The 13,859-nt window shown below is 40.9% G+C and overlaps 1 protein-coding gene across 7 annotated transcripts in view; it reads right to left on the reverse strand.

Moving 5' to 3' along the window:
• eya4 (EYA transcriptional coactivator and phosphatase 4) overlaps window positions 1-13,859 on the reverse strand; it is a 52,504-nt gene that overhangs the window by 4,057 nt on the left and 34,588 nt on the right. For 5 of the 7 annotated variants that reach the window (XM_044376634.1, XM_044376635.1, XM_044376638.1 and 2 more), the window contains 14 exons: window positions 12,080-12,163; window positions 11,370-11,447; window positions 10,645-10,711; window positions 10,294-10,436; window positions 9,675-9,818; window positions 9,401-9,483; window positions 8,154-8,328; window positions 6,837-6,973; window positions 6,489-6,572; window positions 3,200-3,289; window positions 2,787-2,845; window positions 2,254-2,414; window positions 1,135-1,249; window positions 832-953 (listed from right to left, as the gene is read on the reverse strand). In XM_044376634.1, coding sequence (XP_044232569.1) covers window positions 832-953; window positions 1,135-1,249; window positions 2,254-2,414; window positions 2,787-2,845; window positions 3,200-3,289; window positions 6,489-6,572; window positions 6,837-6,973; window positions 8,154-8,328; window positions 9,401-9,483; window positions 9,675-9,818; window positions 10,294-10,436; window positions 10,645-10,711; window positions 11,370-11,447; window positions 12,080-12,163 — 1,542 coding nt within the window. Of the gene's footprint in view, window positions 1-831; window positions 954-1,134; window positions 1,250-2,253; window positions 2,415-2,786; window positions 2,846-3,199; window positions 3,290-6,488; window positions 6,573-6,836; window positions 6,974-8,153; window positions 8,329-9,400; window positions 9,484-9,674; window positions 9,819-10,293; window positions 10,437-10,644; window positions 10,712-11,369; window positions 11,448-12,079; window positions 12,164-13,859 lie in introns of those variants that run through there. The other 2 variants (XM_044376637.1, XM_044376639.1) reach the window with 2 other exon arrangements.

Consider the following 13,859-nt stretch of genomic DNA (forward strand, 5'->3'; position numbering starts at 1 on the left):
ATAGTGTGAAACCCGCATCAGGAATGTGTATTCTAAGTCTTAAGTCCTTATGTGTGTACATGAACGAGCATGTGACAAAACAGGGACCTACTCATAAAAACATTGCTCTATAGCGCCACTAGTGGTTGAAAATTCCACTGGGTACCTTTAAGTTTCCAGTGCACGTAAAAAGAAATACCAGCAAAACTGTATGAAATGATATTGAGAAATTAGCGACCCTGCGTCAAATCTGTTTCCATTTACTGGTTAATACTATTAAAGGGAGAAAGGTGTACTTTGATGCCAGATTTACAGTTATTCATCATCATTATTATTATTATTATTACACTAAATCTATGCAGAATGCATAGCTATTTGATTAAGATCAGGCTGAGTGTGTGTGTGTTGTTTGGCCCTTGTATAAAAAGCATGATGTTTGCTTTTAATAGAGATTTTAGGGGCACTGGGTTCTACTGTACTCAGGCACACAAACACATACACACAAAAAGAGTATAAAATAAAACATAATATAGGTCAAACATTCCCACACCACCCTTCAGTGAACCTGAGCCCATTTAACTGTATATTGAATATCATAACAGGGAACAGGATATCAGTAACATGTGGGAGTAGATGAACATCAAAATAATGAATAACCAACAACATACATGTGACTTTTGAAACTTTAAAATACCATAAGTCAAATACATAACAAATCCTAATTCAGTATTTTTTCTATTTAATTATTTACATTCTACATTATATTATTTCCGTCAATATTAGATTATAGAATTTATGGAACATCTGAAGCCATTTCTGTCGCTACAGCTGCCGTGTGTGTTTGTGCCTTACCTATTTTTGTTGCACTGTAAATGTTCTCGATAGGGAAAACAGATCCCAGACTATATAAGAGAACTTTAGCCAGCGCTGGGATGAGCTGCGTTGTGGTCACCAACACATTTACACAGTTACTCCTGTGGGACACAGATAGAGAGAGAGAGAGAGAGAGAGAGAGAGAGAGAGCAGAGCATATTATGTACAGTACAGTAGAGGTGGGTGAGTAAATTTAGACTAGGATTGTATGCAAGGGTAACGTCATACTACTCCACGTCCCGAGAATATATACGGAAAGATAAATACAACATGAAGTGGCACCTGGAGCTGATGATGGACAGGGACTTGAGTGCGTGGGTGAGCCAGGAGTCAGTCAGAGCCTCCACCTCTGCTCTGAGCTGCAGCCAGGCGTCTCTCTTAGCAGGACCCAGCAGACCTAAAACACAGCATGACCTCATTAAATCCTCTGAGCAGCAGGCATCACACACACATGAGTAAAAAGCAGGAAAGGTCAGGGCATTTCTCAGTGGGTAAAAACCTGGAAGCCCTGATCAAGGTCAACAAGGGTTAGTCTGATTTAATCTTTCTGACGTGGGTCTTTAATGAAATAACACGTGTTGGCTAATAGTGAGCGTCATTTATTTACACTGGCTGTAAAACTCGTGATAAAATTAAATTTTCTTGGAAAATGTATTGTTTTTTAATTTGTCAGTGAAAGGATCTCTCTTAAATGGAAAGGAAAGGATTTGCAGGAGTGTTTCATTTTGGTCTAAGTGTTGTTTTAGAGTCTTTTCTACTTTATTACAAATAAGCTACATATTTTCTTCTGGCATGGAATTGGTCAAATTAAAATGTTAGAGACACTGAAAATTCCTCCAAATTACTGGCCACCAGCAGCTTTATTACCAATATCAGCTTTCAAAATTCCTTACTGATGGAAAACTATACAAAAAAATAAAAGCCTCATAGTTTCTATTCTGACAATGGCTGACCGAAGGTTTCTTTGGTGTATTTATAGTATATGTATATACTGATATACACTACTATGTATTTATTTAACATTTGACTTTATGTGGCTCCCAATTCCAGATTTTATCTCCTTTTTTCTATTTTTAACATTTGCTAATTATTATTATTAGTATTATATAATAGTTACTTTAAAAAAGGCTTTCTAGAACTCAATGCTCAGCTATACATACGATACATTTAAATTTATTGTTTAATTTTAACTTTTATACTCTAGATTGTTGAAAATTTGTTTTGCAAAGATTTAAGGAAATAATGAACATAACATCCATAATATATTGAAACCACAGAACGAGCTAATTCCTTTGGTACATTGATATTTTCAGACAGAACTTTAAGACCAGTGCTGTTCCACCTTCAACTGAACAAAAACTCCCTTTTTATATCAGCCTCCAACTGGTCTGATTGGCTTACCCCCCACATTGTTTTTGTATGTGCTATACAACTCTTTGACTCGTCGGTAGCGGAAGGCCAGTTTCCTCATCCAGTCGACCCCGCCGCGGACACCCGTAGCCAGGCACAGGTTGGCGCTGGTTGCAGCTGCATGGAAGCCATCAGTTGCAAAACTGTAAGTACTGTCAATAATAATGATATGTTTTATTTGAAAAATCTGCTCTGGTAGAACAAAATTATTAAATGGTTCATGATTCAGTACTATAAACAGAACTGTAAAATGTATTTGGAAGACAGCAATGAAAAAAATCTTTAAAATGTCGTGAGTATAGTAAAATATGCACATGTTTTTTACGCTTATTATTATTATTTTTATTATCATGAGATAAAAATATTATTAATCTTAACAAAGAACCAATATTTTAAATAGTACCAAATAACACAAATGTAACAAACACTATGACATGTGATTTTCAAGCCTATGAAGATAAATAAGATAAATATTATTAGCAATATTTACATTGTACTAACAAACAAAAGCCTTAAATTCTCACCTTAAGTCCTGCCCATTATCGTCTGATGATACATCATCAATATGTACCTGATCACACTCCTGTACACACAAACACAGACACAAATCACACTCAATAAAACAAAATAAACTTTTTGATATTATCATGAGGGACATTAATGCATGTACCATCAACAATTATGACAAAACTGAGCACACTGAAATGAGATTATAAGCATTTGTGCTGCATCTACTGCAAATCGTGTGTTACATCACTTTATACCACTAGGGGGCAGTAGCAGTATTTCACTAAATGGTAGCTTTCCTTCAAGAAACTTTAACTGCTCAATGCTGTATTTTGGGATAAATCTGAATGCAGTGCAACAAATGTTCAATGCCCGTCAACATATCCTTGAATGTTTTAAAAGTGTGTTTTTATGTGTGTCGATGTCTCACCTCCAGATCATTAAAGAATAAGTGTGTGTCAGCCAAGTTGAAGATCATCTCTTCCATCCTCAGACCCAGCGTTACCGCCATAGGAGGGTCCTAACGAAGAAGAAATACATCACCATCATCATCATCAGTATGACAGTCGTGTCATACCCTATCTTTCCAGAGACATCAGTTCTCTCTCTCCACCAAAGTAATTTCAAATTTTACACCACCAACCCATTAGCCCCCCTACCCTGAAGGCACCGATTCACACCCCTGCCCCCCCCGACCCCCCGACCCCCCACTTGTAGAGTTGGTATGCTCCACTCATCATAGCAGATGCTGACAGACAGGTTGCACTTGTTCTGTCCCATCAACATTCCTCATGCTTGGTGGGGGGTGTTTGTGGCATTATGTGTGTGTGGTGGAGGGGTTGTGAGGAAGAGTGTGTGTGCCTTCATATGTGTGTATTGCAGAGAGTAGGCACCCTCGAAAGGACGCTTGGAGTGTGTGTGGTATGTGAATGGTTTGTGTGTGTGTGTGTGTGTGTGTGTGTGTGTGTGTGTGTGTGTGAGTGTTTGGGAGAGCGCAGCCTGCCCTGCCAGCCCGAGGCTCAGCTGCAAAAACCATCATCTGTGATAGGTCAGCGAGGGTCGACAGCTTGCCGCGCGATTCGCTGACGCTGTCAGACGACCAGAATAGAAAGAAACTAACAGGAAGGAGAGTGAAAGTGAGCGAACGAGGCATACGGAGAAAGAGCGAGAAAGAGAGAGAGAGATTGTGGGCATTCCAGAGTGTGAGAAAGTGCAAAAAAAACTTGTGTGAATGCTCCATGAAGTTGAAAGATGTGTGTGTGTGTGTGTGAGAAGTGTGCCGGGCTGCTAAAGAGATAACAGCAATTTTGACTATTTCTTTTCAGTCACAGAGACAACAGGCACTTGAATCAGTCTCTCAGGTAATGATTACGTTGGCTGCCAGCCAAAGCAGAGCTGCAGACATCGGTGTTTGTCAAAACACTCAAAGATGAAATGTGTTCATTCCCTCGGAGCAGTTGAATTTGGCTGCGCTTTGGGCTCCGGATAGACTGAGGTAGCTTTTTGTTTTTTTGTAATATATTGCCAGACAAGTTCAATCAATCACAGCCTGGCAAGGGTAGCCTGAAACAATTCCTCTCTCCACCTCCACTGTTATCATTCGAGCTCTGGAAACTCAACACTTCATGATGATGTGAACATTATCCCTGGTTATAATAACTCCTGCCGTGAGAAACGAGGAGCGTGACGTGTGTGTGTCTATGTGTGAGAGAATGTGCTTCTCTGTATATATTCATGAAAAGTGAAACATCATTTAGAGAAGATATATCCTCATAGCCCGTGTGAGAGGGGTACTTAGGTCTTGTGGTTGCTATGTCGACAGTGTAAACACTATTTTGGGCGAGGTGTGAACAGACACAGCTGCCGCTATATTTCTTAAGGGCAACAGCAAATGAGGTGAAAAAAATGCACTTATAAATATTTTAAGGCAAATATTCAGTTATTATCTTTTTCATGCAAATTCTTTGTCGTGAATCAGTGCCGCTGAAGACTTGGTTGGTGCTTTATCGCAAAACATGACATATTATCAGGAGAGACATGATTTTGTCTTTGAGAAGTGAGCCGTTGAAATCATGTATCTCATTCATCATTTGTTTTGCAAGTGAGAGGGAGATGCACAGCTTTCTCCGTGCCAAGACTTGACTTGTGATATCATCCTTTGGTATTCAGAGTTTCTCTACAGTAAATACAACGCAAACCAAGCTGAATTAACCACAAGGCCACATGTATGTGCATGCGCGCGCGCACACACACACACACACACACGCACGCAATGATTTACAACTCACCAAGGCCTGTCTTATAACCATTAAAACCCAATTGCCAAACATTAAATTCCATGACTGCAGAGCAACTAGGAAGTACATCAGTGCCCACAAAACCCTATGTGTAAAACGCCTGGGCTCCTATGGCTCTGTGCGAGTCTGGCTCCACATGCTCTGCCTTTGCTGTGCCAGCTTTTGTTTGACTGCCAAACAAGATTTCAGAATGGACTGTGCAGGCCGCAGTGGGATTCAAAGCCCGTACCGGCAAGCTGGTGGCTACTCCGGTGCCACAGGAAACGACATCACCCAATAAAAATCTGCAGCCTTGGCCACATCGAATGATCCCAGGTCAGAGCCAGGAACTTTTAAAATAAGGGGAAACTATAAACAGTGTAGCTGTTATTCGCGAAGGCGAGACCACCAAATAAGTTCACAGCGAAGACTGAATAAACATCAGTCCAAGAAAGGAATTAGCATGTTAAATTATGATTGAACTAACATAAGCATGGGCAAGTTATTAATCGCTTTTAAATGGATTCTTAACAAGTAGTACATTTAAAGACCCCTTGTTTTTTTTCCATGTATGTGGTCATCATCATAAAACGACCACCTCGAGTAGTTGATGTAATGTTAGGAATCTACTGTGGGAAATTAAGCTTATTTGAATTGTATGCTCAGCGTGAGTCGCGTTTTATAATATGCTACATCAAAATAGAATTTACAGATAAAACAAGTCCTCGCCAAATTAAGAAGTACGTTTGGTTTCAGAAGGAGAATATTAACTCAATCGATATACAGAATAAATTATTTGCCTGGAAAAAAAAAAGAGGAGGAGGTGGAAATATTTTTTTCAGCCCTGACTAGCATCTGCAAGGCATAGCAGCCTGTAAATAGCCTGAAAGGCAAAGCTTGGGGGGAAAAAAGTCCACTGAGCACTAAACTCATTGCTGTGAGCTCATCGTAAAAATGAAAGGCAACCCAGATGAGCATTATCAGCATTTTGATTTTCTACTTCTCTCCTCTCTCATTATGGACATTCAGAAGACATCGTTTAGAGAAGTTTTTGTGAGTAAATCAAGTTGAAACTGTAATCCCCCGTCCCCCCGTCCCAAGTGCAAATTACAATCTTATCTTCTGTCTTTGGGTCAGTCAGTAACAGGATGACACATCATCACTTCAAGCTTCAATAACGCAGCAGTTATTGCCTTCCAGGACTATAAATCCACCATTTTGCTAATTCTGGTAAACCTGGAGCAAAGTGTTAAAGTTCATCACCCTTCATTTAATCAAAACTAGACCAATGTTGTCTCAGCTGTAACCTGGGATTTGGCAGACAGGAACAAAATTAATGGCTAGACTGACGAAGGGTAGAATGGATGTAGAGGGTCCTGAAGATGTCACAATAATAATAACAATAATTACAGATAGACAGTGAAGGCAGGGAGATGATCTTACCTTGCCATATTTCTGTGCATAGGAGCCTGTGAGCAGAGAATGGAAGACAATGATTGTCTCATCCAGATCCCACACAAAAACCCTCTGCAGAAAAAAAAAAAGCAAAAAAATGGAAGATTCAGACATGTTACGTCTTTTGCTTCGGCCCATACGTGCATGCACACTCAAACGGACAATGACACGGGTGGTCCTGCTCTTTATCAGTTGCTCCTCTGTTGTGTTTTCCAGTGAACAGAGACGAGGAATATCAAAGGGAATACCATATATCCACTGAGATTTGAATGGAATATGCAGTCAGTACTGTAAATGCTCTGTCAGTGGGTGTTTTTTTTTTTTTTGGCCTCTTACCTCCAGGTCACTATCAGGAGGAGGGGAGGGGTTGTTCTTGCGGCCCCTGCCTCGGGACTTGGACCCCCCACTCCGGCAAGCTCGGTCATCCAACTCTTTGATGGGCGTGGAGGGGCTCTGCACTGTGTCAAAGTCCCCTGAGGTTGCACACAAACACAGACAGGGCTCAACTTTTAAAACACTGGAAATTTACAAATGATCAAATATCTGTCTCAAACTGCACAAGCGATCACGACCTATAAAACAACAGTAATGATGTGGGTTTGAGTTGATCCCACAGGTGTTCTGGAGTTGTATCCACTTCAGGAAAAGCAATAACTCAGACTTTGTACAGTAATAAGCTATTTTGTCAGGTTTCATAATTCAAGGTAATTGGCATGACAGATCAACATAAAGACTACCATGAAAACTAAACAAAAGCACCATTGGTATTCTGAGTGATTCACGATAACATGCACATGTAAAGATTTAATAGTGGAGGGGAAAGATGGAACCATGCAATAAATTAGAAAAAGTCAGGTAATCTGATGCCTCTTGTATAGATACTATACCTGCAAAAATCTGCAGGAGCATACGTGCACACAAAAGCACACACACGTTCTTGCAAGCACACACACACCTCCCAATGCCATATGCTCCCACTGCTGTGTGGTAACTAGAAACAGACCCTAAGCTTCGGCACTCATATTGTTATGTCTCAATCAGAGAGAGAGAGAGGGAGAGTGGGGGTGAATAAAGACACAAAAAGACACAGAAAGCATGTGAGCGACTGAAAGAAAGAGAGGAGAAAAAAAAGAGAAAGAGTGAGGAAGGCGGCGACAGAGAAAGTGCCAGTGACAGGAAGAATGATAAGCTCCTTTAATCAGGCTTCCTGAATTACGGCCAAGAAAAACCAAGAAAAAATGTGAAAAAAAAAAGACGCTGAAAATTTGAATAGCAAGTCATATTGCTGTACATATGGACGCACTTTCTTTTTTTTCCTCTGACTTGTCTACAAAAGTGCAATATTTTATGCAACTTCACTCTAATCAAAAACTCTAATGTAAACACATGCTGATTCTCCAATTAATGAGTGTGATGCCAGGTAACTATGGCTACAGCCCGAAGTTACTTCCTGTACTTCATCATTGCTGAAAGAAGGTTTTGAACTCGGTTACCCAAACTGCGGTATTTTCTACTGGAAACAAGATTACGGAGCCACAATCAGGAGCGGGAGAAAAAAAAAAAAAAAATCGGACATTTGTTTGCATATTTATGGAGTTATGACTGTGGTGTTGACGGTTTCATTCAGACTGCTTGTTTCTTTATTGGACAAACCTGGATGAAGTTCAGCAGCCTGTCCGGTCATGGCGGGGGTGGGATCTTGCAGCTGGTAGGCTGCTGTGGAGCCTGTACCATCCACGCTGTTGGAGGTCATATATGTCCCGTAAGTGGAGGCGGAATAATACTGGGCGTACTGGTTTTGGCCAAACGTCGTGTATGAGGGATAATCCTGCAGAGAGTGACATGAATTATGAGCTTACAAAGACAGAAAGTGCAAGGAGCAGAGACAAAAAGAAGAAGAAGAAGAAAAAAAAACAACAGGAAAATAGAGATGTTTTACTTCTCTGGAATGGTTCAGACAGACTTTTGAAGAGAGATTTTTACAAGTGTTCCCTCTCATCTCTGTAATCTTTTATCCTCCTCTGTTCTGTTTTTTATATCTCCTAAACAATTAAAGCCTTGTGTTGCCGGTTTTTACGGACCCAGTGGAGATGGGCGCTTTTATGAGTCAGCTCTCTAAACCTGTCACTGTGTCCATCTCTACAAGTCCTTATAAACCCGAGCACACCACATGAATACACACACACACACACACACACACGTGCAAATTTAGTGTGTAGTCATACAGCGACAGTTGGACGCGAGCCTGCATACACACAGACTTGCTTTCTATCAGTCCCTCTCTTCCTTTCCCACTATTTTTTGTTATACTCTCTCACACACACACACACACACACACACACGCTCTCCCTTAATCCACCCACACTGGCCAATCCTTGACTTTCTTTCTGTAAACAGCCACATCTATCATAGCAGGACGTTAAAATCCCCCTTTAAGCATTTTACTACCACAATGCAATTCATCATATAGACATAGAGAAATATTCGGAACAAAACACTCTTTCACAAAGACTAATTGTCTGTTTCTTTCCTAAGTTTGTCCCCGTAGCGAGGTTGCAGCGTAATTAGATTTTATTTCTCGAAGCTGTTTTGAATGTGGAAAGTTGTGTGGGAGCGTGACTGTAAAACCACTTCGGGTCTCAAATACTATTGCAACTGCACCATACAAAATCCTCATCTTTTATTTGAGCCGGCATAATGAGGCAAATGACATTTGCTTGACCACTCAGAGAAAACATGTATTGTAACATAGTTGATCTCCTCTGGCAAGAGCTCCCCGAGGAAAGGCTTTCGTATCGGCCTGGGAAAGTGAATGTTAGAGCTCGAGCTGACTCTCAGCTGGGCGGCACCAGCGGTTCAGGTTTAAACTGTACGTACAGGCGATGGATAAACTGAGATACCTGCTGTGTGGCAGTGTAGTTGGCGGGGTTGGACACTGAGTTGTTGGTGGCGTAGAGGCCTGAGGAAGGAGTGAAACTGGAACCTGGAGAGAAAAGGAAGCGCATGACAGTGCAGGTCATTTTTCAGTCACTGTTTTCTGCAAGAATTTAAAATACTGAGGAAAAATCCCCCCATTTTTCATCAGGAAAAGAATACATGATTATTTTTCTAGACAGAAGAGACAAGTGAAGCATGAACCGCTGCAGTGTTTTACAGCATGTGTTTTCTACTGACCTGGCATCTGATAGGGTGAGTAGGCAGTCTGTCCGGGCTGAGGCGTGGTGAAGCCGGGGCTGTAGCTGAGGCCTGTCTGGAGAGGAGACTGACTCTGGGCCAGGCCGCTCTCTGTCTTAATGCCCGGCAGCATCACACCGAGGTCTGTGACAAGAAAAACAAAACACAGAATATTAGATGAGGTTTGCATATGTTACATATGTTGCATTGCCTCCCATTTACTATATGTTACTCTTTGATTTGGCTTCAAAGATCTATGGTATTAGACAGGTATTATACTACTTTTTATTTTACTTCAGTACAGCTAATACCACTTCCAATAAGCCTACTGGAGGGAAGTTTTGTTTTCTTGCTTTTATCATTAAAATCTGCACAATTATGTAGCCAACTCCGACATTCAGCAAGCAAGAGAAAAGTAATCTGATTTTAATTTGTTTTTCTTTTTCTACAACAATGCAGTTTGAATGCTGTGGTTTTGTCCATTTATGACCACAGGAGACATGAAATCATGGTGTCTTCTGTTGCTTGTGTGTGAATGGATCACAAAATATGCCCCTGCTTAAATTGTGCAGCTACTGCACGTCATTGTGTAGTTTTGAAAGCGTGTGTTTGCTGATACCGTAGGTGGACAGTCCGTATGCCTGTCCTGTCTGGGAGTAAGCTGTGTAGACGGTTGACTGCTGCATGCTGCTGAACTGGGGTTGGCCAGCGTACGTCGGCATGGGCGGGGCTGCCGGTGTGGAGAGGATATGAGGGTAGGGCCTAAAAAAAGGCAAAACAGGTTTAGGGAATATCGGACAATAAGAATAATAACGATGGAATGACAGAATTGTGAGTAAAAGGGAAGATGGTTGAAATTTAGCACAATTAGCTACAGGAGTATAAGAGAAGCTACACTGATAAGGATTCTCAGACAGCATCTGCATCAGCAGTCTATTGTGTAAAAAAAAAAAAAAAAAATCAGACTTACTTTGATGGGTAGAGGGGAGGAGAGTACTGGTGGGCTGAGCGAGGGCTGTATCCGCTGCTGGTGATTACTAAAAACAGCGCAATAATCAAAAACAACAAGGCAACACCAGATTACAGATGGTGTCAACTCAAATCTTCTGTTTCCTTTCACATTTCATAAAACCACTCCTGAACAACATAATTCCGGGCCTCTGGCTTGTTTGAGTTGAAATGCTGTTCCAGTAAACATAATTTGAAGCATTTTGAATGGAGAGGAGCCAAGTTCTCTCTGCAGTCCATGAAACCCTAACAGCGGGCCTCATAGTAAAACACAATGTCTGTTTGTGGTCATTGAGATGTCAGAGCTCAGTACTGACAAACACCCCGCTGCTTCTAAACCCTCACTGTGTGTTGCTTAATGGTTTTGTATGTGTGTGTGTGTGTGTGTGTGTGTGTGTGTGTGTGTGTTTTGCAGTGTGAAGGAGCACAGGTCGTGTGTGAGTCTAAAAAAAGGAGAAGTGTAAAAATGTTTCTTCCTCTCTCTCTCTCTCTCTCTCCCTCTGCCAGTCTTTGATGACGCAATCCAAGGACAGGCAATGCTTCATGGGATTAAAGCTCTCAGCGAGTCTAGCAGTGAGCTGAAACCGATGATGGTGTTTGTGTGTTTGACGAAACAGAGCAACATAGAGCTGAGACTTTGAATTTGAATGTTTCTCCAGCTGAAAAAATTGTGTGTATTTCTGTTACCTGAGCAGGCGTATGTGTCCAGTGCTGTGTCGCCTGTCGTAGTAACCGTGTCACTGTTGTTCATAGGCTCTGTTTTCACTTAAGGAAGAGGGAAAAGATCAGTGTCAGGGGAGGCCGGCAGAGAAGTACCATCATACACACACACACACACACATACACACACACACACACACACACAAAGTAAAACTTTCTGAGTAAAACAGCTAACTGCCATAGCTATATATCAGTGTGTATGCTGTGTGCAGGGTTCCCCTGTAATTGACATAAAATTCCACAACTTTTAAATGTTTTCTATAACCAGGTCAGAATACTCCATGACCTTAAGTTTTTTTATTTTTTAATGTCATGTTTCAGGTTAATAAAATCTGAAAACCATAAAATGAAATGATTAAGTTTAAAAATATAATCATGCAAGGTGACTCTTTGGTGAAATTCATATTTTCTGACTCCCCCGGTAAATTCATCAAATTTCTCAACTTTTTTTCAGAAATTCCTTGACTGGTGAGAACCTTGCAAATATATAACACACAAATACACACACGCTGATATATTTACAATGGGATCCAAAGAGAAGAGGACACAGCACAGCAAATGAAAATCAATCAGAGCAATTCCGGCACAAAAAACATCAGAACATCAAAACATCATCCCGTTTGCATTTAAGGTAATATGACTTTTGGGCTTGGATTCACACACATGCACCGCTGTACCATAGTCCTTGGAGCCCGGGGCAGGGGGCGGGCTGCTGCAGCCCAACAGCCAATCAGCCGTGTTTAGAACTGTCATGTTTTCACCTAAAGGGGTGCAAGGTGGGAAGGTGGTGAGGATATGATGCACTGAGAACCAGATACCAATCTAAGGTATATGGGACATTGTGTTAATGCTTTAAAAAGGGAGATATTTGTATTGTAAAAGATATTTTACATTAGGAATAGTCACATTTTTAAAGGTACACTTATTGATTTTATTACTGAGTGCTAAATGAGAGGGAATAGTCTAACATTTTGGGAAATTTGCTTATTCGCCTTATTGCCAAGAGTCAGATGAGAAGATCGATACCACTCTCATGTCTGTAAGCTAAATCTAAAGCTAGAGCCAGGAGATGATTAGCTTAGCTTAGCATAAAAACTAGAAACAAAGGAAAACAGCTAAAGTGACTCCGTCTAAAGGTACAAACAATATCAGTAAATAACTTGTTACCATGAGGTTGCCAGGTAACCAGCAGAGACTCCAGGAAGTCATGGCTCTTCACCATTAAATAGTCCGGCACACAATCCGGTAAAACCACAAAGTTTTATATTTCAGTTTTTGTACTGATTAAATAAACAAGTTATAACATGCTAATTAACAAGCTTTAGAGGTACTGTTACAATAGGTGGATTTTTTTTTAACCTTTGGACAGAGTCAATCTGTTCCCTCCTGTTTTCAGTTTTAATGCTAAGCTAAACTAACCGCCTCCTGGCTTTAGCTTGATATTCAGTTTACAGACTAAAGTGGTCTTCTCATCTAACACTTCGCAATCTCAATTTCCCAAATGTTGAGCTGTTACTTGAGGTAACTGCTAATCCGTTGACACTTGATGAGCACACCTGCACCCATATATGTTTCCCAGTTATTTTTGTGCTTTCTCCCTGAACATGATTAAAACTCATCATCACTGACCATCTGAGAACTCGATTAAATTCGGGACAACTTCATTAATCCCCTCGGGGGAGCAATACAACCCATTGGACAAGCTCTAATGAAGACAAATGAGTTGCTATGGAGATGGCCCTTGGGCCAGAGCGCTGGTTGATGTCAGGTGAAGGGAATGTTGGGTATGTAGTTTGTTTTGGCTGTCAGCGTGTAGTCCCAGCTCTGTCTGCTTAAACCATTAACTGTGAGCTCATCAAAAATGATTTAATGTGCTCTAATATGGTCCGAATGCACTGTTAAGTCCACTCTGAGCACAGCTATTTCTGTAAATGTGAACGTGTGTGTCTGTCTGTGTGTGTGTGTGTGTGTGTGTGTTGACACATCAAGTTGACCAAAATGCAGTATCTCACTTTTTCCATTACATTGCTATTAAAATAGGTTTCCATTGCATGTTGAATCACCAATAGATCAAAGGATTGCCCTCAACCAAAGCACTTACATCCAGCACTATTACATCAAACTGCCTTGTCAAAAATGATTCCAGAGGACAGAGAATAAGAGAGGCGGAGATCAAGGCTGACAGAAGAAAAAAAGATATGAAGAAGGAAAGAGAAACACAGACAGACAGAGGAAAAGGAGAAAAAGAGAGGGTGGGACAAATAGAAGAAAGAGAGGAGAGGGCTTGCTGGTGTTGACATCTAAGAGAGCGGTGATGCTTTAATGCTCTTGTAAAGGAAATAGTTTCCAGTGGGATTTTGGGCTCGCGCTCCGACATATACACTCAAGCACACACATACACACACACACTTTGCCAAGCGGTTAGCGGAGGAGAGCAAAAGTGCTTCACCGTGTGTT

This window comes from Thunnus albacares, chromosome 16 (assembly GCF_914725855.1).
Source record: "Thunnus albacares chromosome 16, fThuAlb1.1, whole genome shotgun sequence".
NCBI classification, from domain to species: Eukaryota; Metazoa; Chordata; class Actinopteri; order Scombriformes; family Scombridae; genus Thunnus; species Thunnus albacares.